This window comes from Macrobrachium rosenbergii, chromosome 25, assembly GCF_040412425.1.
Source record: "Macrobrachium rosenbergii isolate ZJJX-2024 chromosome 25, ASM4041242v1, whole genome shotgun sequence".
NCBI classification, from domain to species: domain Eukaryota; kingdom Metazoa; phylum Arthropoda; class Malacostraca; order Decapoda; family Palaemonidae; genus Macrobrachium; species Macrobrachium rosenbergii.
The window spans coordinates 24,994,897-25,021,579 of NC_089765.1; the positions used below are offsets into that span (position 1 = coordinate 24,994,897).

General features: G+C 34.6%; 2 protein-coding genes across 10 annotated transcripts in view; one reads left to right on the top strand and one right to left on the bottom strand.

Moving 5' to 3' along the window:
- Nucleotides 1–19,864, bottom strand: part of LOC136852486 (uncharacterized) — a 38,438-nt gene extending 18,574 nt beyond the window's left edge. Inside the window, exons 1-6 of one of the 9 annotated variants that reach the window (XM_067127139.1) lie at nucleotides 19,649–19,864; nucleotides 14,737–14,830; nucleotides 13,677–13,789; nucleotides 8,277–8,430; nucleotides 5,406–5,498; nucleotides 119–350 (exon numbers count right to left, since the gene is read on the bottom strand). In XM_067127139.1, coding sequence (XP_066983240.1) covers nucleotides 119–350; nucleotides 5,406–5,498; nucleotides 8,277–8,430; nucleotides 13,677–13,789; nucleotides 14,737–14,830; nucleotides 19,649–19,815 — 853 coding nt within the window. In that variant the 5' untranslated portion in view covers nucleotides 19,816–19,864. Of the gene's footprint in view, nucleotides 1–118; nucleotides 351–5,405; nucleotides 5,499–8,276; nucleotides 8,431–8,615; nucleotides 8,842–13,676; nucleotides 13,790–14,736; nucleotides 14,831–17,946; nucleotides 18,322–19,644 lie in introns of those variants that run through there. The other 8 variants (XM_067127141.1, XM_067127142.1, XM_067127140.1 and 5 more) reach the window with 8 other exon arrangements.
- Nucleotides 19,865–20,339: 475 nt separating this feature from the next.
- Ccm3 (programmed cell death protein 10 Ccm3) overlaps nucleotides 20,340–26,683 on the top strand; it is an 80,685-nt gene continuing 74,341 nt past the window's right edge. The window contains exon 1 of the mRNA XM_067127148.1: nucleotides 20,340–20,568. Coding sequence (XP_066983249.1) covers nucleotides 20,488–20,568 — 81 coding nt within the window. The 5' untranslated portion in view covers nucleotides 20,340–20,487. The remainder of the gene's footprint in view (nucleotides 20,569–26,683) is intronic.

Below are 26,683 nucleotides of genomic sequence, written 5' to 3' on the forward strand. Positions count from 1 at the left end.
TTCCGCATAATATAAATCACTAAGAATGCAACATTCTCATATACCAACTACAAAATATTCATGATATAAAAATTATCAAAAAACTTATTCAGTAAAAGAAAGAAGCTTTAAGACTTACTGGCAGTATTTGTAAAAATATTTGCATTTTCAAAGTTTGCAAATGATGGTTGGGAAATCGAGCTGGGAGCTTGGGTATTAGTTGGCGAGGCAAATGGATCATTTGAATTGACTGAGGATGCAGACTGGTTCCCAAGGTCAGCTAGCAAATCTAATGATGCTGACGACTTTGGCGTAGAGTTTTTCGATCCACTACTGGTACTTGTTAGTGGACCACCAACAGATCCCGTAGACTGAAATGATGGGGATAGTAAAGAAATTATAAATTTAATGTTTTGATTGTAAGCAAAGTCTACATCAGGAATCTATACCACAAAATCAAAGTAAAAACAACTTTGGCTGTTTCATCAATATCATCATATCCATAAATGACTTCAGTATGTGAACAGGGACCCAACTACCAGAGATTTACAGATCTTCCAAGGTACTGGGTGACCATGAAGGTACTGTTGGAAGGTAATGTTTATTGCTTTCTTAAGTTTACACCACTGAGAGTAAAAGGCCTTTCCCTGTCAATTTCTAAAGAAAAGCTTTTAACAAATTTCAGTTGATGTAATGAGTGGGATTAATCCAACCACAAGAAAAAGTAGGCAATTATTCATTTTCTTTTTTTTTGCAATGTAAAAAGCATTTTTTACATAATATATACGTTACTATAAGATTCACCACTCTATGAATAATGAGGTGGATATACAATATATCAATACATTCTTTGTACTATCCATCATTTGCTATATACCCACAGGGGATATAGTAAGTCAGTGTCCTCACCTGCTTACAGTCCATATAATATAAAACATTAAGGTCTTTCAAGCAGATCAAATTATAAGCAAATTTTTAAAAACCACATAAACATATTCATCACAACTAGGGGAATGGCACCTTTGGGACTGATAACTAATGGGAGAAAAAGAGAGAACCTGTAGCCTATATGGTTAAGAAGTCTTACTATGGGTTCCTCTTTTGAGAACTTTTCTAGCGTAATTCAAAGGGGAGCAGCTGACATGGAATTTGTCTAGTATTTTCAGCACTTCTATAAAAGCCGCTGGGAGGCTCTGTCGCCAATCCGCTAGTGAGTAATTTCAATGAATATATCTGCTCACTGCAGTTCCAAGCATATTTGGCCAAAAAAGGGTGTGAAAACCATTGATTCAATCATGACTGCAGACTTACTTTTTTGTTTAGTGTGGGCAAATGGGCATAAAATGATGTACCACACTTGGGAAACAGCTTATTTTTAAGAGGTCAAAAATTTAAGTTAACCTATAAAGTAAAATAATTGTACATCCAAATAGGAAGAAACTAAAGGGAACAGAAGAAAATTGTAAGACATGAAACAATGCAGCTGGGGGCACAAGGAAGCTGCACCTTTAGTACCATCTACTGTGTACCACGAGTCATGGCACACTCAATTGTAAACCCTTTCCTAAGTTAATTTTTTAAAAAGATTTATGTCAATTGTTGAAGATTTTGCCTTTATCATTAACTATAAAATAATATGACCATACCACTGAGCTAAAAAGCTTGAGTCTCACGTGGTTGGCCTACATGATTTGGTCTTATAAACTTTAGAATTAGACTGAAAATGTTGAAAATTCTAACAAGATTTCCTTAAAGGACTTCTATTCAATACTTAAGCCAGTTAAGTGAAATTTTGGAATTCACACAAAATAGATCTTTTGAAAGCAAAATCTATTTTTTAATATACATAAATCAATTTAAATTTGCCTAATTCTGCAGTCACTAGCTTTTCAGACACTCCAAAAGGAGACAATGAAAGGAATCCAACCTGGTTAGGTATCACTCTGGGTAGCCACTCTGGTGGCATCAATAAAGTTATGGCATTCCTTTTGTTACCAAGAATTACTAATATATTTAATTTGCTACCCAAAACTCAGTAAGTTTACATTTGCTTTGGTAGCTATTTGTGTAAGGAACTTCTATTGCAAGAAAGATAAACTAAACCAGGGTACTGAGCTATGAGATCCTCTGAGTGAGACGACGAGAAATCAGATCATACTTACAAAGGGTTGGTCTAAAGTAGAAACAAAACCTTGCACGGCTCTAAGATGTTATTTTTGAGTTAGTTAAAATATTCCAAGGGCTACGTTCTAAGACATGAAGCATGGCTCAGAAGATGAAACTAGGTGCTGCCCCAAACTCTGGCTAACAACAAATAATGGGTGACAAGTCTGTTTATATTTAGTACTTTGAGAATCCAAATTATTTGATTAGAGTTAACTGAAGGCACCGTGATGTACCACCCATGACCAAAAAAACAAACCCATATCAAGGTTAACTGAGGTTAATTGAGGTGAGGAAAATGGGCTCCACACTCCAAAAAGCCCTAAAGCTGACCAAGCTGTCTGGAACTCAGACATGCCTTCCCAAGATACCTGTATCTACCAGGTAGGGATATAACTTTGCAGCCTCTGCTGAAGATAAGGCAGGATCTTCTATATACCCTGCTTCAGACTGTCATAACCCTACTTTAGGTTTAATCAGTTTTAATGTGCTATTAGTTTTATCATTCCAAAAGTCTTGTTATTTATATATACATCATGACGGCAGTCAGTGCTGTCAGTGACACTTCTAGCAAATAAACTGTGCTGTCAATGACACCTCTAGCAAATACATCAATTTGTAATAAAAACAATACCTGACAAAAATCAAAATAAGGATGAAAGGCCACATAAACTGTATCTAACATATCTACAATACTGTACATTTACAGGTATCAATCCTTTTAAAATCCAAATTTTACCCCTCATGCCAAGACAGCCCAAAAACAGTCTTCAAACAATGAAAAGATAAACGGAAAAATCTGCTTCATATTCTAATTTCTACAATGATTCTTTCTTTTCCAAACATTGTACCATCATAAATGACTGAAACTACATGCTAAAATTATCTACATGCTACAAACATGAGACAGTAATGAGTCTCTTTTCAAATCTATAGATATTTATTTATCTATTTCGATTGAATCTTTCTCTTGTGAGGGTTGGGAGGCAGAAGTGAAGTCGCTTACAGTGCATCTTGCACGAAGACATTAATAAGTACTTTTCTTAGCATATTCAGCCTAGAGCTACAATGCCCTCTGCCTTTTACTTTTTTATGTTCCTTTTGGCTTCTTCCACCCTAACTATGCAACATTCTTAACTTTACCTTAATCCAATTTTTCCCTCTAATCCACTCTAGTCCATAAATGTGACTCATTGGGTCTTGAATACTAATTCATGATAATAAACAACAAATAACACAAGTTTCCAGTAACTGACTAGAAGGCATTGAAACAGAACCATCCCCAAAGGACTGGGTCCAACACAAAATACCTGTGCAAAGAGACCTTAAACATCAATGATTATCAAGGTGATGTTATACATACAGGCAATAAGAGAAAAAGTACTGCACCTGTAGTCATATAATTAAGCACAGTATCTGTATTAAGGATCAAAGAAAATTACCTGTAATTCAGGAAGGTAAAAAATAAAAAAATGAATTCATGATATACAAGGTTATAAGGAAGATACCACACAGTATACAGGTTGGGCAACTTACAGTATATCTACCTGATGTCTACCAATCTAACAACATTCATAACAAAGCTTAAATGCAAATGATCCTAACAAAGCATGGTACACAAGTGGCATTCTACTGTAAGCTTAACTAAAGAAGCAAGCTAATAGTCCTGTTAAATTCTTCATCTTTTCAGACAGACACCACTAAAATGCTTTCTGAACAATGGTAAGAACTAACTAGCTCTATCAATGAAAAATATATACAAGCTATAAAAATTTCCCAACAAAAAACACATGCTGAACTCTTTGTAGACTTCTTAACTGAGTATGGCTTCAATATCTAAATCATTTGGTCATAAATACAGATTTTCCAGCTTTACTATTTAATTTGAACCAAACCAATAATGATAACAGGCTCAGCTTCTTAATCAATTATTTACAACCAATGTGAACTAATACCATACAAAACTGTACCTAATGTTGAGGCATCAAAACCAAATGGAAAAGAATATGTCTACAAAGGGTTATTACTCTCTAAACCTTCATGGTAAGATGGTAATATGTGGGGCCAAGTTGTAGCCTACACAATCAATTGAACCTAACAAAACCTAACCTATCCAGGGTGGACTAGTTGGTTGGAACTGTCACACTGTTAACGCTCATAAAAGTGGAAGTCGTATGCTCCACTAGGAATCTCATAGCCTATATCTTGGCCCTCCCTACCACCATCACACCAACTCCACCTACTAAGTGTTGAGTCATCCCTGATAATTCACATTAACTTTAAAAAACAACAAGAATTAAATAAATGCAAGTATAAGATATTAACAAAAACCTTGACAATGCTATTCCCAAAACTGAAATGCCTAATACACAATTTGGATAAAAGACAGAAGTTGAAGAATACAGCTCTGACAAGCAACTATGCAAAGAATTTATGAGTTAAACTTACAACAGAACTCTAAAATTTAGCAGCATCATCCCAAAAACCATAATCTTTATAATCAAAAATACGATTTTGGACATAAATATCTGAAAACACAGAATTCCCTATTCAACAAAAGCTACCTCAATTTCCTGCCTGGCTTTTGATTATCTACGAGTACAACAACTTATGAATTACTAAGGAATCCGTGGCTTCCTTAAAACAATTCCCGAGGGCAATGCATTTCTGACAAAAAAATGAAAATACTACTACAGAAATGAAAAAAAGCTAAGAGTGCTTGACTTTCAGGACACTGTACTTAAATACTATACAGTACTGTAAAAGCAACCTAAGGCTAAACTCTCTTAATACAGTATGAAAAATACAACCCCACTGAAGATGTGACACTTCCAAACGATTTTATTCCAATTCTACACCTTTCATCAACACAAAAATGGTTATTAAAAGATTCAGAGGATAGTTAAAAATATCTAATATTAATCCATAACATAAAAGGGGTAACTTACATCAAAATACATTTCTAAGTTTTTAGATACTCATATCTTTACAGCTATGCAAAACCATTCATCACATATGTAAGAAATGTAACAAAATATGGCCTTTCTGTCATTCAAGGGGATATCTTATTCTTGAAACTAGCAATAATCAGGTCAGAAGATAGTGGTAAGAGAAATTCTGAGGAAACAATACAACATCCAAGATACACTTAAGCCCTCCCAAAAAACACCCAGAATTATCAGAGAAGATACACTACACTACTGCAGAGCACTAGCACATATTACAGAAGCAACCAACCATGTAAACAAACAGTTAAAACAAACTTTGTTTCTTATAGTGGACATTGCAGTGTCAGGTGAGACAATTTTCAAAGGAGGCAAGACAGGCTTTCTTTCCTTCCACCGATCACGTGCACACTGTTGGATCATAAAACACTGTCTGCATTAGTAACAAAATTCCTAATTCTGTCTGGAAGATTTTGTCTGGTCTTGACGCAACTAGAACAACGAGCTGCTTGGCCCATGGATCTCTAGAAAAATCTAAGCAAGATTCTGACAAGGTGGCTTGCATGTAATTGAAGATGCATCTCCCACAGAGTCATTTAAAGGTGCCAGCCAGTTTACTTCACTTATTGGGATATAGCTATAATATTTATACAAGAAATAAAGGACTTCATATGCATCAAGTTTGGCTTAAAAAATCCATTCTATGACCCGTTAGCTCTTTGACCATTTATACTAAAACGTAAAAACCCTTGTAACAACCTCAGAATGAATTTGTTCCCTTAATAAATACCACGGGATTGCCCCAAAAATTAAGATTTTTTTTTATCTAAATTCTTGCTGCCACTAAAAAACTGATCCTTTCCTATACAAAAAAAAAACACAGTACTGTCATTTCTGTGTAAAATACTACTGTGTGTAAAATATTACTGAAATAGATAAAAATATAGTTATAGTTGCTTGAAGATATGTAAGCTATGTTTTAAGATAGGGCTCCTAAAGTCTGAGGAGCCTGACTGTAAGGCTACTGAGTTTGATTTGGGTACTTGGCTGTCTTTTATTAATGGGAAAAGGTGCTACAAGTCAATTTTTTTTTAATAAGATTTATTGTAATTTTGCTTAACATGCAACATATTGTACTGACCAAATATAAATATGCTTCAGTTTCTGGGAATGGTTGTGGGATATTCCCCTTAACTATAACACTGCAATAAATTCTGATGATACACAGCTATATATATATATATATGTAGCTACTGAAAAATAACCCAATTTTTTTTCTTTTTTCAGATTTCTTACATTCTTATATTAGCTGGCTCCTATGGAATGACCCTGAGCAAGACTGATCAAAAGATTTGAGTCCTGAACATTCAGCCACCCTGACGGGGTTTATCTATCTCCACAAGAAAAGGATCTCAACTGAGTGGCCAATTTATAAAGGCAAAGACGAAGATTTACATTTTAATGAAATTCTAAGTGAACTATTAAACTTTAATTTTCAGTCGGTGCTACGTGAAAAGCAAACCAAAATTGACTGAGCTTTTTAGGCATTAGATCTGCCACAGGGAAAAAAGGGGATATATCTTGGATAGTATAAAACAAAAGCTGAAGACCAGAGGCACTTTGTGTCAGGATTTCTGCCTGCGAGAAGTCCTTCTACCATAGTATATCATGCCAGCCAGACAGCATTAACATGCAATGTTCTTACATTCCATACAAATGGTCAAAATCACAACAGCTCTTACGAAAACATGAAAGACATGATACAAATTCAATTGTACTGTGGAAACTCTATAAACCCGTCTAGTGCTAAAAGACTAATCAATAACAATAACTTTATCTTCATTTTCCTCACTAAAGTACTACCATTTTTTGTACTAATCTCCTTATAAGGTGCCATTCATTTCTTCTACACTCTAAACAACTTAAAATTTCCATCACAGTCTCCTCTCACTGTAATTCATTCACTATTATCATTCCCTATAAAATTATAATGATTATAAAAATAATGCAGAAATGGAATAAATTTAATTCATCCTGGTATACAGAAAACCTCAATTTCTGTGTGGTGCATTTCAGCAGTACATCCAAGAGATATCCAAGAAACTTACTTGAATGCTTTACTAAATACACTACACTTCAAACAAACCTTTGCTACTTCAAACTATGTACATGCCCCAGTGTCTATAACAATAAAAGACTAAATATACAAAACCTTTCAATAACTAAAAATGTCATTCTTTTTACCGAGACACAAAATCAAAGGTACGACACTTGTTAGTGAAACTACTCTCTGATTAGCACGGAAACACAATGCACAAAACACGAGACATGAAACTTTAGTTTTCATTATCTGACACCCACTCTATACATTACTATTGACAAGTTGTAGGCACTAATACTAATCGAAGCAAAAGTATATAACAGCATGACAAACACTCAACGTTTTTGAATTATGAGATGTAAAAATAGCATTGTTGTAAAGTAACATTGTGATTTAACAGCAGCTCAAAATGAACATACAGTATACTTTTCTTTCCCATATTTGGCCCACACGATCAGAAGAAATACCACAAACTGTATTTTCTGGTACAAGATTATGTCTTCCTGTACAATGAAGAACCGTTTTTCAAGCATATTCAGGCCTGTGAGAGAACAGACATTCTCCCAAAGACCTGCCACTGCATGTAATGCCAGTCAGCAATGCTGTACCTTGACTTTTTTTTATCAGCAAAAAGACTTTTAAAACTTTTGGACATTGTTTTTCAATGACTAATACTGTATTGATACAGAAACATTAACAGTTCTCTATACAAGTTCTCATGAAATAACATATTGCCCCTTTCTCAATTTATCCAGCATTGTTTGACTTTACTAAGAGCTTAAAGACTCAGTCTTACCATATCACAAACCAGACACCACCACACTTTTCTAACACAACAACAAACACTTCTTTCAAACTTTAACCAAAGTTTTGAAACCCTAACTCCCCAATATATAAATATGGAAAATTAACTCAATTTCCATGTTCTAATAAACCAGCCTTTAAACTTTAATATTTTGTCAAAAACTATAGAGATCAACAATTAATAGAGCCAAAAAGATACTATATAAAAAAACACGATTTAAGAAAGCAATAGAAAAAAAGAAAGATATTGTAACCACCATAACAAAATATTAACTACAACTAACCTGTGATGCTGAAACGTTTGGCCTAGAAACAGATGAAGTAATTGTGGGCGTTGTTTTACTCGTTTCGCCACTGGGGGTTGACGCATTAGAAGAATTCGCACTCGACGTCTGTGGGGGCATGTTCTTCAGGGCTACTATAGGATCTATATAAAACCTGGAAAAAGGAAAAAGAACTTCAAGATTGGAAAAGCAAAGAGATTTCTTTCCACATCTCCAAAGTACATCTCCAATTGTTCCTCTGCAATTCTACAACTCTTGCAAAAAATTGAAAAAATAGGACAAATCAATAAGCAATGAGTTAAAATAGATACATACGGTATTTAAAAAACTAATACCTACAAATAATTATAAAAAATCCCCACAGTAAGGTACCAATGAAGATTGGAATACTGAGCAATGCTTTCCACCAAAAGATAATTCAACCAATTTCAATGGCTATTCACCAGGCAATATCAGCCGCACACAACAAAAGGGTGTTGCCTAACAAGAAACACAACTCATACTGACATCCCAAGAGGGATAACCATTGCACCAATGGCATCAAGGTCACACACAGTTGCCAAATGGTCCTAGAAGGATGGCAACTGGCTGCCTCTATCATACTAAAAGAATTTTCCAGAACGGATTCCAATTCTCAGAATGTGAACTGAGCTGACGCTGACCTTTTTTTGCACTTCACAGAAACTTAAAATTTGTCCATATATACTGTTTAGTAATGAAACCATTGTCTTAATTGCAATTTTAAACTTTTTAAATATGTTAAAACTAACATTGCACTTAATAACATATATACCCAGGAAATGGCTGGCTGTCTCTCAAAATTGCATTATGAATCTGTAAAGACCATAAGAGTTAAAGAACAAAAAACCAAATAAAGTACCCTAAACTGATACATCATGAGCAGCAAGGACTCAGAAGAGTAGAAAAACAATTCAAGGAAAAAAATACTAAGCACTGCAATTAAAATCTTCCAATTACGAACTTGCCAATGAAAACAAAAGGAAAATAATCATTTGTCTAATACAATACATATACTGCATACAAGCACCACTAACTGTGTATGATCAGCTATTAAGTAAAACTGTAAAACTTGCAAATTAAATACAATACTTTGCAAATTATAGTGAATCCTCAAGCTTGTGAAATTTTGTGATTTGCAGTGACATTACTGTACAGTATAGTATTCCAATTATAACCATGATTTTGGTACATGACCATTCTACACTCCATGAAAGAGGGGGGGGTACAATGTACTAAAGCACTGTAGAGTACAGCAAACTGTACATGGTACTACAGGCTCTTTGCCACGACCCTCCATTCTCTATTTGTTTAACTTTTCATCATTTACGCCTCATTCATTCTGTTTGGTCTCTTCCCAGTTAGCCATCCAACTTCTTCAACTTCTACCATACTCCAAAATCCAGTTATCTTCTAAAGGCAAAACCTTTGGTGGCCTTGTTAATCACTCTGGTAACTTATTTCATGTAATGGCAATACTCAGCAAACAGCAATACAATTCCATAAGTGATTTGTGCATGTTTCCTTATTTACATGCATAAAAAAAGTTGGGTTTTTACATACCCTAATGACCTTTTCATGAAAAATCAATATCAATTTCTTATCGATGATGTTTAGTCATGCTGGAAAATACCTTGCGTTGGTACAGTGCTGGAAATTCTGATACCATTAGGTTTTAAGGAGTTATCAACAAGCCCCACCCCTAGAAATAAGGAGAAACAATAGAACTAATTATAACACTTCTATATCTTTCTTATGAACAGAAGTCTCAATTGCCAACCTTCATTTTTTTTTAAACAAAGTACTAAGAAAGAACCTAACAGAGATCTGCCAATGGGTTCATGAATGCAAAGATGACCACTTGATTAACTAAATCACTAATAAATGATCAGCTGCTTTCCTGAATCAATCAACTGATCATGTGATATACCGGATTGATCATAAGTGATTGCTTGATTTACTGAATCAATAATAATTGATCACTGGATTTACTGAATCATAACTGATCACTTGATTTACTGAATCAATTACAAATTGATCTGCCGAATTAATCACAATGAAGAGAAAAGTTCAAGGGAAGATGCAATGAATTACTACCCTAATACAATTCAACTTGTATCTTAATATTTTACTTACATTTTTATTTATATATTAATTTGTTCATTTATGTTTTTCTAATAACTGATCTCCTTCTGTATTTCCCATTACCTTCTGTTACTTCTTTTGAATAAACACCACGTTCTTTGGAAGCTTGAATTCCAAGTCAATGGCCCCTGTGGGGTTGTTCCATATGAATAGGGTTTATCCTCTGAATAATAATAATAAAATGCTATAATACACTCTTAAAAGACAAAGGATTTGACTTTTGAAGGTGTAAAGACAAAGGATTAACTTCTGAAGGCATAATGTTCAAATTTCATGGAGCCAATAAATAAAAATATTCTAAGTTTCATCACACTCTAGCTACCCATTCTCAAAAGATTTTAACACACAGACATGTGAAAGAAACACCTCCAGCCATCTTAGTTGCCAGAAATAACTAACAGTGAATAAGGAAAAAATGGTTGCAGAACATGGTTGCAACCAAAGTCCCAGCTGTTTACATAAACCCATGACAGATACCTTAAGTCTTGAAAAAAGCAACTTCGAACTCTAAAATATACATGGACAGGAAATACAGGAACTGAAGTCCAAAAGCTTATGCAACTTCCAACTTCATGAGAGAGAGAGAGAGAGAGAGAGAGAGAGAGAGAGAGAGAGAGAGAGAGCACATGATAATTAAATAAACCCTGTAGAATGTATTTATATACATGAAAGAATTTAATAAATATCTCTCAATCAAAATTCATTCATCCAGTGTAAAAAGTTCTACTATGAAACAGACGACATTCAATGCTACGCACTGTGTTATCTAACACTCCCCCACAGCTAAAAGTCTGGAATACAGTATAGACTAAGTGCAGCTGAACTCTAGTGCGTCGTCACTTGCACATGCAAAAAACCTAACCCTAAAACTGTCAATGAATAAATGATAATGCAGTTTAAGTGCTTAATGATAAAAAATTAACTAGCACAAATTGTTTTACATCGTATAAATACTATAACATCAAGTATGAATGAGTTGAAATTTTTAAAACAATATATCAACAGCAACAGGAAGATAATGGGTTGTTAGATAGAAGTGAAGGTGCTCAAAGAAGGATGTACTGTACTATATATGCAGGGAGTATGTATACAGAATGTTTGAGCTCTTTGGTACCTTATACAGTAAATGCAAGGTCAACTCAGGACATCAGGAAGTGCTTCCATTTAAGTGTAAATCTATGATTAACTTATCTTTTTAATTAGTATACTTTGTTCATAAATTATCACAAACTACAGTATTTGGGGGCTTAATATCCCATCCTTTAAATTACACACATTCTGAAGTACTATTCACTGCAGTTGGGTCATTACACATGTGTACCATTAATTTGCCTATTGTCAATTGGTAGACAGGAGGAAACAAAAAAACCTGGTTTACATGTGTAACTATGAAATGTTAAATACATACTGAGGAGAATTGCAAAATCACAGGTTGTGTTACCAGATTAATTATGCACTGACATTATCTGGATAACTTAAAACATTTTGATAACCTGGCTCAAAGCAAATTCCGTTCTTTTAAATCTTATGATATAGGAGATACATTTGAGAGTTTCAACCATCTTTTCCTCAGAAAAAATTATGATCTTTACAACAAAAATGTTGCATACTACAGACTCTGATCACCCAGGAATCCCTGAATATACAGGAGTCTCAAGAAAATCTCATGGAAATTTTAATTATCATTTAAATAAAGTGTTGGTCAGATTTTTAGCTTGATTTTATAATGAAAATGACCACAGGAGTGAAAAACCTGTTTAACTGACATCATGACTACTATTCTTTAAGATCTATCTTTAAAAGGCACAAGCAGTTCTCATTCTTGTACATTCACATTCATCACAAGGGAGAGTTCTCAGTATGGCCTCAAGAGATGAGATAATCTCCAGATCCAGCCTCAAACTGAATGGAGCATCATCATTTCTTCAAAGCCAAGTTGGCTAAACCTGAATAGCAGGAGTCATAGTTTTATTCAAACCATCTCAATCACTGCTTACATGAGCAATGAAAGCTATAGGGAAGTATAACAGTACCATCCCAAATAATCCCACTCCCAACTACAATTATTACTTATTAAAAACCAAACCAAAATTTTACACACTTGTCACAAACAAATAACAATGCGTTCCCCACACAAGGCCCAAGCAAATGCTATGAAGGCCACCATTGGTACCAACCTTACAAAAGGCGCAGATCACAACAAACATCACAGAGATAATGAGGACCAACAGGAAATTCAATACAGAAGGCACATACCAAAGGCTCAAATAACAGTGTTGATGTAAACGAGATCCCCTATTCCACTAATATGAATGACCTACTACAACCACCACAATTACATACAGACTTGAAACACTAAGTTGGTACAACACTATTAACATATTTCAAATTTATAATGGTCTAGACTATCCTACACCATTTCTAAAGGACATCAGAACAAAGTTTAATTAGCACTTGCCCTTTACAAAGCAATGCCCCTAAAATTTAAGGCACCTTAACATAAAAGCAAAGCATTTTGCCCTAATGCAAATCACTGCACAAGTTTTCTTGGCCCAGCTTGGCTCATAATTCAAGGGTGGCTTTACAAATGTAATGAAAACTATACAACATATGCTGACAGAAGTATAAAGTAAACAGAAACAGCTTAACGTTAGCACTCCCAAAAATATTCCTCTAGGCTGAATTTAAAAATTCTGTTTTTCTTCAATAACCATTAAGTAGTTAAAGTTTTAACCCGACCAACCAAAACCCATCACCTTCCCTATTTTAAGCTACAGAACTATTAACTTCTGGGCGAGACCAACTTTTACTTACTTCTCAAACAATTTTTTAATTGTTCCCCTGAAACCAAGATTCTATGTTTGACGGATCTAATTTCACTGCCTGGATGTAAATAATTCTTCCAAGTTTAAATTTAAAGATGTATTAGTCTGGCTTATTCAAGAGAGGAAATCACATAACTGAAAATGTATTGCTGAATAACTCATGAGATTCACATGAACATACAACAAGCATTTTCAAACATTTAATGGTTGAAACCAAATAATTTGCATTTTCCATTTGAAAAAAGACAAAAGCTTTCAACCAATATAATTATAAGCCACTGTAACCCCAAGCCTTTTTGGTGTACGCTGTAAACTGCTGAAAAAGATGTGTAACCATAGAAAGCCAATAAAAATCACACCAAGATAACTTTTAACTTGAATTAACATCATGCACAATGCAACAATCTCCTACCTTTTCTTTTCATATTTAGAGATCATAAAATCTCTGATCTTATGCTCGTCTTTGGTATCAGGAAATGGGTTGGCCTTGGAATCGTACAGCCCTAACCATACGGCTTGGCAATACTGAAAAAAAAAAAAAAAAAAAAAAAAAAAAAAAAAAAAAAAAAAAAAATTAGCTCAGGCTACCTTATAACATTCACAAACTATGGCTATAACTTGTGCTTCTGTACATTAATTACAGATAGAATAGAATAGAATATAGAATTTAGGCCAAAGGCCAAGCACTGGGAGCTATGAGGTCATTCAGTGCGGAACAGGAAATTGACAATAAAAAGGTCTGAAAGGTGTAACAGGAGGAAAACCTTGCAGTTGCACTATTAAAAAATTGTTAGAAGAGGATGGAGAGTAAGATGTTAGAAAGAGAATATGAACGTGGGTACAGTAAAGGGAATGAAAGGGGTTGCAGCTAGGGGCTGAGGGGATGCTGCAAAGAAAAAAGTAATGCCTACAGTGCACTGCACGAGGTGCACTGATGGCACTACCCCCCTATGAGGATAAATTACAAAGATACATAATACAGTAGCAACATGACCTAAAAAACTTCCTTTACACAATTATTAAGCTTAACTGGACTGCCACTAAGAAAGGCATTGTGCGTTTTCTCCAGTGACAAATTTTTTTAATGTACTGCAGGGTCTAACAGAGACATGGAAAGTTAGAGAATATCTATGATGAAAGAATAAATTTTAATATTTGCTCAAATGTTTAATATGCAGTATAAAGGTCTTATTGTATAAAAAAAATGGAGTCACCCAGTTGTTAAAATAAAGTTCATGAATACAGACACAAAGGTACTGAGGTATTTAAAAACACAGAAAATATCAAAAGATACTTCATATATGCACTGAGCACACAATTTAAAGTTAAATATGAAAACCATTAAAATAAATTCCCCAACAACCTCATAAGGTGTAAAAAACGCATAATCAATGAACCACTCTTTTTTTTTAACTGGGTACTTAATCTCTAAATCTAACTACACGCAACTTATATTTATTCAGTACACATACCTGATTGCCCTTAGATTTAATTTGTTCAATTTCTTCAGGTGTAAAACTGGCCATCGATATTGATTTGACACGGTGTGGAGGATTCAGGCCTCGTCTGCAACAACGAAAGCATAAATTCTTAGCAGGTCATATCATTTAGGTTAAGACCCTTAATTACAAAACATAGTACCTTTCACTATCACAACAAAATTCATGCAAATCCAAATTTATAACCATTACAATTACATGTCAATACTGTATAGAAAAGTTATTCAAATGTCAAGGGAAAACTTAATGACTTCTCTAAGAAAACCAACTTGCAGTCTTATATGCTGTAATCACACCTCCAAGATAATCCTGTTCATAGTCATATATACTGTATTTGATTCTCCTGGTTATCCAACCCTTAGACCTCAGGCTTTATAATTTATGAAACTTTATACTACTGAAGGGGTAAGCAACATGGCTTTAAACATCAGCTCCCAAAAAATAGTTACTAATTTCAAGCTAGGCATCCTTGGAGAACACATCATCACCCTTATTTATGGAGGATCTCATCTCAGCCCTCACTTGTCCATTTACTTCTATGTTACAGTTTACCGTTTTCTTGAATAAATTAGTTTTTCCTCTCACAAGTGTTCTGGAATAGTTTTGTCATCAGTTTCTTCTTCAGTGTTGAAAGTTTTCACATATTTTGGTTATTGGAACTTAATGAATAGTATGGGAATAGAGCATTCAAAGATTTTTTACAATCTCTCTCTTTTATATCTTGGCTCCACTAACCAATATTACGCCTTGCTCCTACATATATTTATTTACGGTTTTGGCAACATATTTCTCCAAGGGCTCTTTCACATATTTATATTTTGTTTTTTGTAATATGACAAAACACATTTCATATCCAATTCTTGCCTCAATAAGTAATCAATGAAGCTCAATAAGTATGAGAGAGGCCCTGTCCTATGGGGATCTATTCATTATTAATTTGTCCACCTTGTTAATAAAACACTATAGCTTTAGGGAATAATTTGATCAGCCATTTTAGAGACTGTTACAGTACTCTGATCTTTGGATTTCATAGTTTTGTACTAACAATTCTAACACATGCACATTTAGGTATTGAGGCATTGCTTTCTGGATGTTACATTTCTTAGGTGATAAGATCCTATTTTCACTACATTTATTATTTGATTTGTATCAAGTTCCTTGCTGTCCTTGCAATCTGCAAGGACAGCAAGGACCATAATAACATGGTAGCACTTTTTTTCCTTTATAAGTTAATGTTTTCTCCAAACAAAATACTTTACAATGTAGACTTTTATATGTACATTAGGATCATTATCAGTTACTGTTCACTTCAAGAAGTCAATATTGATACTGCAAGTTGATACATTACTGTATCATGTATTAAGGATTTGGAATCTACACCTTCCAAGCCCTCCATAAAAATTCCTTTATAAAGGCTGCTAAATATGCATGGCCACATGCTACCAAAAGGCTACATTACTTCAACATTACCATAATGAAACCTCCAGGGAATGCAATGTGGCTTCTTGACTAATGCAATATACATTCATGATGAAATAAATTTATCTATGAGCCAAACTGCAAATGCATTTACAGTATACAGCATGCTCTATTCCATTTCAAAGCAAAAGTATTTTCTGACAAAAAAACCCTTTCCTTCATAAAATGGTTCCCTGTACACAAAAATTTACTATTTTTTATCTTTATAATTATTCCTCCAAATGATTTAGAGCACAATTAATAGTTCTTTCATGTCTGACATCCTGACAAATAAGGAATTGATTTTGCTATGCCTTTTAACATTCGACTGGGGTTCTAGAGATTTTATGTAATTACTGCTAACGAATCTACTAGATGACCTTAAACTTCTGGGAACTACAATATTAAAAAGTTTAAAGGCTTTACCACAGTAATCATGTACGAGGACAACGGATAATAAAATCTTCCCAACGATGTAAATAAATACAAAAATAATATTCAGTGCCCTTGTAAGTTTTCAGATGCTTAGGGAAGTCTAACTTATAAGTAACAAAGCCTAAGTAACAGACCTCATACCACAGCCTACACTTGAAAATTGTATCACATGTATGGATATGGATGGATTCAGAATAATGAATCTGATGTGCAAAACAGTAATTATCAGGAAGACATGTGAACATGCAGAAATCAGATATTCATTAACCAAAGCACAATCCTATGAAAACTATAAGCTAGTCTGCATAGCTGTCAATGTAAGGACCTACTGAAATATGAGTGAAATAAAATAAAGACTTTGTACAATCTGATTAACACATTTCATTCATCACATTTCGGACTATGACTTTGTTCTCATTATCTTTTGAACAAATTATTTTAGCATTACAGGAAAGTATTTGGTTCTTTAAATATGTTGGACCAAGTAACAGAAATTATTGGTAACAAAATTGCATTTCCTGTTTAGTTCTGTTTTAAATCTCAGCTGATGCCTTATCTCTTTCCAACTATAACCATTATTATTATTATTATTATTATTATTATTATTATTATTATTATTATTATTCACTTAGTTTACCAAAGCTACTGAGTCACATTACTGTGATAAGCCAACTATACAGTAAATGTTATACAGCTGGAATTCACATGTTGATTTCACTGTACATCTTTCCTAGGAATATTAATGAATAGAATTGTTTACGCATTGTAGATTTTATGAGTTAGTATATACAATGACCCTATATGAATTAATACTTCAAACTAGATACTATGACTATAATGATACACACTGCTACCCTGATTCTTGTTTATTTTTTCAGAACCTCCTCTTGGTCTGAACTTAGTCCATCACATGGGGCCCTGCTTGTCTGTCAGTTACAGTGTTATTTTTTTTAAAGAACAATCAACAATTATGTGAATTGTCTGTGTGTACAGCCTACATAAAATGAACTTTGCTAAATTAACATTTGGCTATGCCATGAACAGCCTACCCACCAAACATCACCTAATTATTAACCTGGTTTACCATAAGACTACTACTAGTGGGCTTGTCAAGTGTGGTCTTCCTTATCATAAAATTGGCAATGTATATTAAGCTGCTTGCTAACCATGAATTAAGTACTGCTTAAAGTTGAATAATGGTAATTTTAGTGCTTTTTCCTTATGGGGTGTGAAAGGCAACTAAACAATAACTTACCTATTGCACAATATAATTATGAATACTTCACTTACTTTTTAAGGCCATTGTTGTTGTTTTCAGGCAGTTCTAAGACATTACAAATCAAGCAGTTTCTTTGCTTATTTCCTTCATGTAGTTTATAACCTTATGTCTTCGATAGTACGTTCACCACTTTATCCAATAACAACACTGATTTTTATTCTCTATATTTTGCACTTTTCCTTCTATATGTGTGTTCAGTAAGACACTGGCTGTTATACCTCCGATGTGATGCATGGGCAAAAACAATTTTCTTAATGAACTGTAAATGCACTACATTAGGAAAACCACTATTACACTTCATGTCTGACAAATAACCTTAAATGCATCTCGGTTTTTATAACAACATTCTTCGATAAATTCGCATATATTTTTTGTAATCAGATGAGAACTGTACTAAAAAATTGAAAATCTCATTGCACATAACACTAGCCTTACAAAATTAAGCTAAGCAATGTATAAGGTACAGTGGAGGGGTCCAGGTTGGGGCCCCAAGGTGCCCCAGGGATGAATAAAACCTGGGGGCCTAGGTTAGGTTAGGATGTGCTCCTGAATTTCACCACATAACCTAAAGAACACTAAATCACAATACGTGGGGGGCCAATTTTCTCCTGGATTAAGTGGGATTTTGAATTCTAGGTAAGGTTAGAGAAAGTTTATATAGCATTCCTTCATTTCACATTATAATTAACTCTAGGTCAGTTCATGGGCACCATTGGCCAAGTATGACCCAGAATCCTAAGTTAAGTTAGGTTAGAATGTGTAATTATACTTCATTATATGATTTTTGATGACCTAGTTCACATCCAATTTGAGGGGGGTTAAGACTGAGCCTATCTAACCTGGGTAAATTATTATGCTTGTGAACCATACTTTTCCCACAGCTCACTTATGATTTATGTATTTTCTAAACTATTCCTAATGGTGAAATTCACTAATTTTCGGTTCACCACACTTCAAAATTTTAAAAACCCATTTTCTTACAAGGGATCCCCCATAATTACTAAAAGGGTTAGGGTAAACACAAGAACAAGCAATTTGTATTGATCACAGGCAGAAAAGCATAAATCACAAGTAAGCTGTCAGATATATGTGAACTATGGTTCCAAGTCTTGTGATAAAGTAAGCAAAGGGTATAATTAGCCCACCAGTTTCAGGTTCTGTGTAGCCTACAATAAGCTAACCTAGGTATAGCTTATGTCTTAAGCTTGCATAATCTCACTTTAAATTTCACAGAATCTTATGCAGCCTCATATAAGCCAAAAGACTGGCCCAGGTCCACGATATTTCAAATGCTACCGTAGTCCATCACTAGGGTATTCCTTAGAACCTTAATGAATCAAAATGTCATATTTAATCATGGCACTAATTTCAAAGCAAAAAAACTGTATGAGCAATCTAAAATGCATCCGGGGTTATCCAAGTCTCCTCGTGGGATATCTTTGTATATGACGAAATCCCTGCACCTAAGGAAAGACTAAATCTTGCCCTTACTCATGCAATTTCCTAAGCCCCAGTCCTCACGTGAATTAAATTAAAAGAGTAATTCCACTTTTTCACCCCCAACAGTCCCAATTCACACCCAAAACCCGATCCCCTGACATCACTTCGATTCTAAATAAAAGAGAGATCGCGAACAATAAGACAGCCCCCAAAAGTCGCAGTTCCAGATGATCAACCAAGACTCAGAACAGGTCAACCTTTTGACTCACTTACAGGATGCCTGAGCAGGACGTACAGACGAAGGACCCGACGGTCATGTTGATGTAGGTCGTGCCTCTCTGGTGACAATCGAAACATGTCCTATTATGAGTGAGAGCACCCAACTCGCGTAATATCTTTAGGTTTTTCTCGTCCAGCTTCCTTCTACTTGAAGAAGCCATGTTTGGTGGGACTACTACTCCTTGCGAGATCTTACTACTCTCTTAAAAGATCCAGCTCCTGAACATCTTGTAGGATGCGAGAAAAGGCGATTTTTATAATTTTTTCTTATATTTATGTCTTTTAATAATAAAACGTCAGGTAATATAATCGCACGAGTTTTAATTTTAAAAAAAGCTTAAAAAACTCCAATACACGCATTTTTTAGTATATAAATGAAAAATTGTTTCGTAATCTGTATCATATAGATTCATTAGTGTCAGCAACTTAATTAGCTGAACTTTCAAAAATTGTCTTTCATGTGATATGATGACAATTAACAATGCTTATGATATGCGTCTTTAAAGTTAAGGAAACGTGGTGAATGAATTATTCACATTATGATATTTATGTTTATCACAGGCAGCAACATGATAGGGATGGAAAGAGTACATTACTTAGAAATTTATAAAATGAAAGATAATGCATTCAGGTGAACAATACTTTTTAACAAAAAGCTATTAAGATAAATGGATGGTTATCAGCTGTTCAACCAAAAATATTATTGGAACTGGAAGTGTCACCTAGGTCCAGGGCTGTTTACATCGGAAGATAGACTAGCTTATACGAAGTTATTTTTGTGTCTGTCGTCTGTTTTTTGGTTTTGAGTCTGAAAAACTAAGAATTATTGAATTATGACCATGGGTGACCTCGCACATAACACGCCCGTGGCTTCTCTCGTGCTTCCAGTCTTAATTCGTCCAATATTGGCTGAGGTGAGTACCCTAGGCTAGTTGGAGTTATCTATTTCATTATAAGGTTACGACTTATTAAAAGTTATTCTCCACTGGTTTATTCTCTGCCAACCAAGAGGGAATCGTAATATTTGGTATTTCTTGTGTAATGTAAATGAGAGCAGTCAAGTGTTTAGGCGAAGTCCATAAGCCTGAGAACTAGCCTAGGCTACAGCTTAATGTCACGTAAACTTTGGCAGTCTATCAGCGTCAACGTTTTGGGATAAAATTCTTTAAGTTTCCCAAAATGGAGGTCAGCATGGAAATTTAACAATTCTAGTTTAATTTTCGTGTGATGTTAATGAGTTTGACATTAATGTTCATTGTAGTCTAGGCTAAATCCTTAGGCCTACTGTAGGTTAACCCATAACACACCTCCATGTAGCCTATATTGAACATTATTCCCCCTCCCCTCGTGGGAAGTCATGCCCCATCGTTCTGCATTTTACCCAAGGGGTGCATCCTAAACTGAGCTTGGTAGAACTAAGCAATAGTATTTTGGTCGATTATCAAGAATTTACTGTTATTTTTTGTTGGTCGAGTTTAATTAACCTCAGAAGTTGTATGATGGCCATCCTGGAATGCTATCATGCATGCGCAGTGTTATAGGGGACTTTAGGTAAACAGTAGAGTTTCCTTTAGGGGATCGGCTAAGGAACACAACCTGCTAGGTTAGGTTAGGTTAGGATATGTTAGGTTAGTACAGTTCCTTTTATTATAGGTTTTCTTAGCCAATCCCTTCTTAAACATATGGCTCCCTAATGACTTGCGCATGTGCAGAACCATTCCATAACAACAACGTAGTGGTCCAGTCTTTCTCCCAACGTTTTCCCTCAGCCAAAACCTCGCATTCCCAAAGGGTCCCCAACCAAGATGGGTAGATATGAGGTTAATAATAATTGACCGACAATAAACAACACCACCTCCTTGATCAGCAACACTAAAAATAAAGGAAAAATTAGTTTCCAAGGTAATAGTCTGTGCAGAGCTTTTGCTTAGATTTACCCTAAGCTTCCTTAACCTAGGCGTGTCTTAACCTAAGCTAGGTCATAGGGTTAGTACTTGGCAGGGAGGCCGAGACCTTCCTTGACCTAACTTGATCTGCACTGCTGTGAAATATATGGCAGTGAGTCATATACTAAATGTACATCTGCCTTTTAAAATCATTCAATTACATAACATTGCCATTACTGGTATTTGCCACAGTTCTGGGTGGAAATTGATAGTTGTTTTCTAGGGAGGGATGACATAAATTAGTCAGAATCATTCAAGACTTTGAAATACTCTCAGAAAAATCCTACTTCAATGTTGATTTTAATTATCATCTTGTAAAGTGGTGTGAAAGTCTATAGTTATGCTTTGAAAACTAAAACTCATAAAAAAACTCACAATAACCTTTGCATTGTTATTTTCTTAGCAGTGAAATAATATTCCTGTGTGAAAAAATCTTGACACCCAGCACAAGAATTCAACGAAATCATTGCTAAAAAAAAAGACGAAATTGTCCCGAAAAAAATCAGATCTGACAGATTCAGAGTGTAGAATTGTATGAAAGTACTGTACCATACCTAGCAGACGAAATGTTAGGAATCATATGATAGGTTAACTATGAATAACACAATACAAGTGGCTGTTGCCTCCAAACATGTCCAAGGACTTACAGTACATGAAACACTTTCATAACAACAAGAGTGGACTTATTAGATGATGCAGAGCTTCATATTTTTTCAGAAAATACATAACTCATCATTTACTTTAACCTTTTCTGATATTGAATTTTGCATAATCAGTGAATTAAAGTATCAGTATTATTTCAAGAAATATTCTAAGGTATGTGTTGTGCAGCTCTACAGTTTTGAACATAGGTGCAAGGCTAACACCCAATTTGTTGTCTGGAGGCCCTTATCAAACTTTAGGCTAGTCCCCTTTATTTGTTTTGTAAAGTTTAATATATAGCTTTGGATTTAGAAATTATTTCTCATAGCGGTTTGATTTTGAATAGATAGTCAGTGTTTCCAGTTTCCTTTTGAATATACCCAAGTTTTCACTTAAAAGTACATGGACTTGTTATTTATTAGGCTAGTTTAATTGCATAGCTTAGTACTCGGTAAAGTAGGCCTGTTAAAGTAAGTTAGCCTAAGAGACTTACTCAGCTATGTTATATGTTGTCTGTTTAACCTACATAGCCTATTGTTGGTTTGTAATATTGAAATTAGCCTAATCATATATTTGAAAAATATTTTATGCCTTGTGGAGATGGTCATATTTTATGCCTTGTGGAGATGGTCATGGAATGCCTAAATTTGTGTATCCCCTCTCTTATGACTAATACTGTGGTGTTGATGTTATGAAAGACTGTGAAAGCCAAATCTTACATTAGCTCAGCCGGATTTTGTAAATTTCTTCAAAATTGGAAAAAACTAGTTTAGAAAAAAATACCAGTTTTTGGGCCATACAAAATAAGGTTAGTTTGCTTGACATTTTTCAGTTATGAAAAGCCATAGAGTTGAGAGGAATTATGAGGATTAAATTATTTGCTGAGGTGATGAGAATTCAGGTAGTAAATGCGCAAGATAGAAGATAATTGGCAGAACTCTTCAGATGTTCATTTAAGCAATGATGGTGATGTATTCTGAGGAGATATGACTGGTATAAAAGGAATGAAAAATAAAATGGAAAGATTTTGATGGACTAGATTCCTTACGCTATAATATTGCTGCCATTTAAAGTGTGACACTTAGAATTTTCATGCCAGTCTTGTTAGTGGTATAGGCTATGTCCCATATTAGTAGAGGGAGTATATTCACCATTTAGCTTAACACCCTTTGGATCGATGACCAATGCAAAAATGTTTAGACAAGGTGTTTAGACAAACTGTCTTAGTAAAAGCAAGTTAAGATGAGCTATGGTACGTGTGAAATTTATTACTTTCGATGGTGGACACTACTGTGTATGGTATTTCTACCAGAGTAATTTAACGTAACATTACATTTACATTTGCCAACCCAGGCTTTGCCCCTTTACCCCTGTTACTTGTCTCCCTGCCATATAAAACTTTAATATACTTCTGTACTGTATGTCATTAGGGTCTGTGCTCAACATGAGGGCAAGATCACGCTTGCATTTTGCTGTAAGAGATGGGAGATTGTATCCTGCTTAAGAGGGCAGATTAGAGGATGTGTTCTACTTTAGGTGAGGTTGGAGCCTGTGCATATCTTAGATCAACATTCTTTATTTTGGGTTATGGATAGTTTGAGTTGTATATTTCATCCAGGTATTGTATGTATAGCAGAAGACAGATAATACAAGTGAAATGGGTGAAATATCAATCAGACTGTTTGATTATTCAGTTTTTTGTTTGATTATTCACAGTTTTTCATCAAATCATTAGGAATGTGAAGTAGAACATGCATATACTGCATATGCAAGAATTGCAGTACTTGCAAACAGTGCCCAGAGTATTGCCTGAACAAAAGGGGTGGTATTATAGGCTACTTTAATTCGTCTTGTCATATTGTTGTTTATAGTTTTGCCAAATGAAACACTAGAAAATACAGCCTACTTGACCAAAAGATGTGATCAGTCTGGGGTAGGGCTGAGGCTTATAGCGAGGTATGCAAGTAGAGATTTTCAAAAGGGTAAAGTTGATTTGTCCTACCAGTAGATACAGTAAAGGAAAAGATAAAGATTGGGGTGCAATGTTTGTGTGTGTGTGTGTGTGTGTGTGTGTGAACATGATTGGTATCATAAAAACATATCAGTGATGATATCACAAAATTATCTTGAAAAAATACTAATATAAAAAAAAGACTCCTTTTTTATATATTTGGCATTAAACCATTTAAGCTCTTCAGCGTCCTCAAGGCTCAACATGATTACCAGTGCAGCAATGGCTCAGAGACCAAGGTTTTCTTAAGGAAGGGTTATAGCATTGGGATGTGTGTTAAATTGTCATAAGGAAACCAGAAGCATACAAGTAGGATATTATCTTTAGCAGTGCATGAAATGGCACATCACAGCACTACAGCTGCTATATGAATCACACAAGAGGCAAGACCATTTCCTCATAGAACAGAATTTAGGGTACATTATCTTTGTTGGCTTCTTTTTTGGAGTTCTTCATTTTGGGTAAAATTTTGGCAGAGATTGTGTTTTTTTTTTAATTGTATTATTATTACAGTACAGTATTAGGTTTGTAAACTGTGAAATGATTTTTATAATTTCATAAATTATAGTTGTATTTTGGGTGGTAGTTAAGAATAAAATTTGATGTAGGTCACAAATGATGACGGCAGGATTAGTTCTAGAAGCTTTGACAGTCATGTGGTACTGGAAGTCAGAAAAGTGAGTTACAATAGGTTACTTAATTTTTGGGGTTACTTTGGTACTAAGTTATTCTTGCCAAGGCACTTGGATGGTTTTAAGCCTCTGTATTTAAGATTTGAACTGGAAAACTTTGGAACAAATCTTCAGGCTTTAAAATTTCCTAATACAGTACAGGTATAGCATTCACAAAACTGGCATATACTGTACTAGTAAAATTGTCTTGTTTATGAATTGCAATTTTGGTTTAGAGTGATTAGTGTAGGTTCTTTTGATGATTTTGTTCGTTGTTCTTTTTCATTTAGAAATAAAAAATTTTGTAGAAAAGTTAATTTTCTAGCTTGATAAATGAATCATGGGTTGGTTATGGTTTTGTAAATTGAATCTTCGATTTATTGTGGTTTTATAAGTACAGTAGAAGGAAGAGAGGGAACAAATAGTCTTGTTGGACTTAGAAATATGTCTCGTAGTGAATATCTGGGCAGTGTCTCCATCTTTTTCCTCAAGTAAAATATGTCTCATTGTAGTGAGTGTCTGGGCAGTGTCTCCATCTTTTTCCTCAAGTAAAACAGAGCTTAAGATTTATGGATTTGCTTGACATATCAGTTAATGAAGCAGGGCTGTAGGAAATGCTGAGTTAAGCTACTCTTTGGATAAAGATATGATTGTCATTTGTGGCATGCACAAATCGTGCATATATTTTGTATGCTTTCCACATATACACAACCAACTCTTTGGAATAGGTTACTAATTTTTCCTACTAAAAGTTATATTGCCATTTTTATGTAGGTTTACAAAATAATTTTTTTGCTAAAGAGCATTTGGGACTGCTTCTCTCTCTCTCTCTCTCTCTTGTATGTTCTGAGAAGGGAATCTGTACATTTATTTGTTGTATGTTGTGGGAAAACGATGCTGTACTGTTTCATTTTGTTCAGATTTTTAAATTTTACCCCATTGTTCCTTATGTTGGCAGGCTTAACTGTAATCTTGGTCTGATCCTATTGAAACACATTAGCACTTAACCCAAATTTTCAGAGATCAACTGAAGACCTTATTCAAATGACAATGGTGTCTGTGCCAGAATAAATACTTGATGTTTGCTTAGTATTCCAGTTTATTGTTACAGTACAGCACTTTCTCAACTGCTGTATTTCTTTATATATTTGTGCTTTTTGTTGATTTTTATATATATTTTCATCTGTATTTTATAATACTGTGGTGGTAGGTTTTTGTTTCCAAATAGTAGCAGTTATGTCTTCGACCATGGAGGGATGGTCTTGTTTGTTGCTTTTTCATAAGTTGTATTTCAACAGAGATCTTTCACATTCACAATTGATCCCTGATCCCCTTTATCAGCTGAGAGCAACCACATTCGCTGAACAGCATCACCAATATGCAGTAAATGTACCTGGCTGTCGAACTTCTCAGTTCCAGAGGTCCTCTACTTCTCACACCGTTGGACTGTGGAACAGCCTCCCAGAGGCTGTTGTGCAGTTGGAACTTAAGAAGTTCAAGCAAAAATGTAATGCCTTGCTGCCTTAATACTACTGTATTCTTTTTGCGTTTGAATACATTTTGATCCATTTATCTATTTATTAATTTATTTTTTCTTTTTTAAAATATGGTATCTTTTCTTTCTGTATTTCCCTTTACTTCCTCTTGCTTCTTCCTAATGAACACAATATTTTTGGAAGCTTGAATTGCAAGTCAGTGGCCCCTGTGGGCTTGTTCCATATGAATAGGTTTCATCTACTGAATAATAATAATAATAATA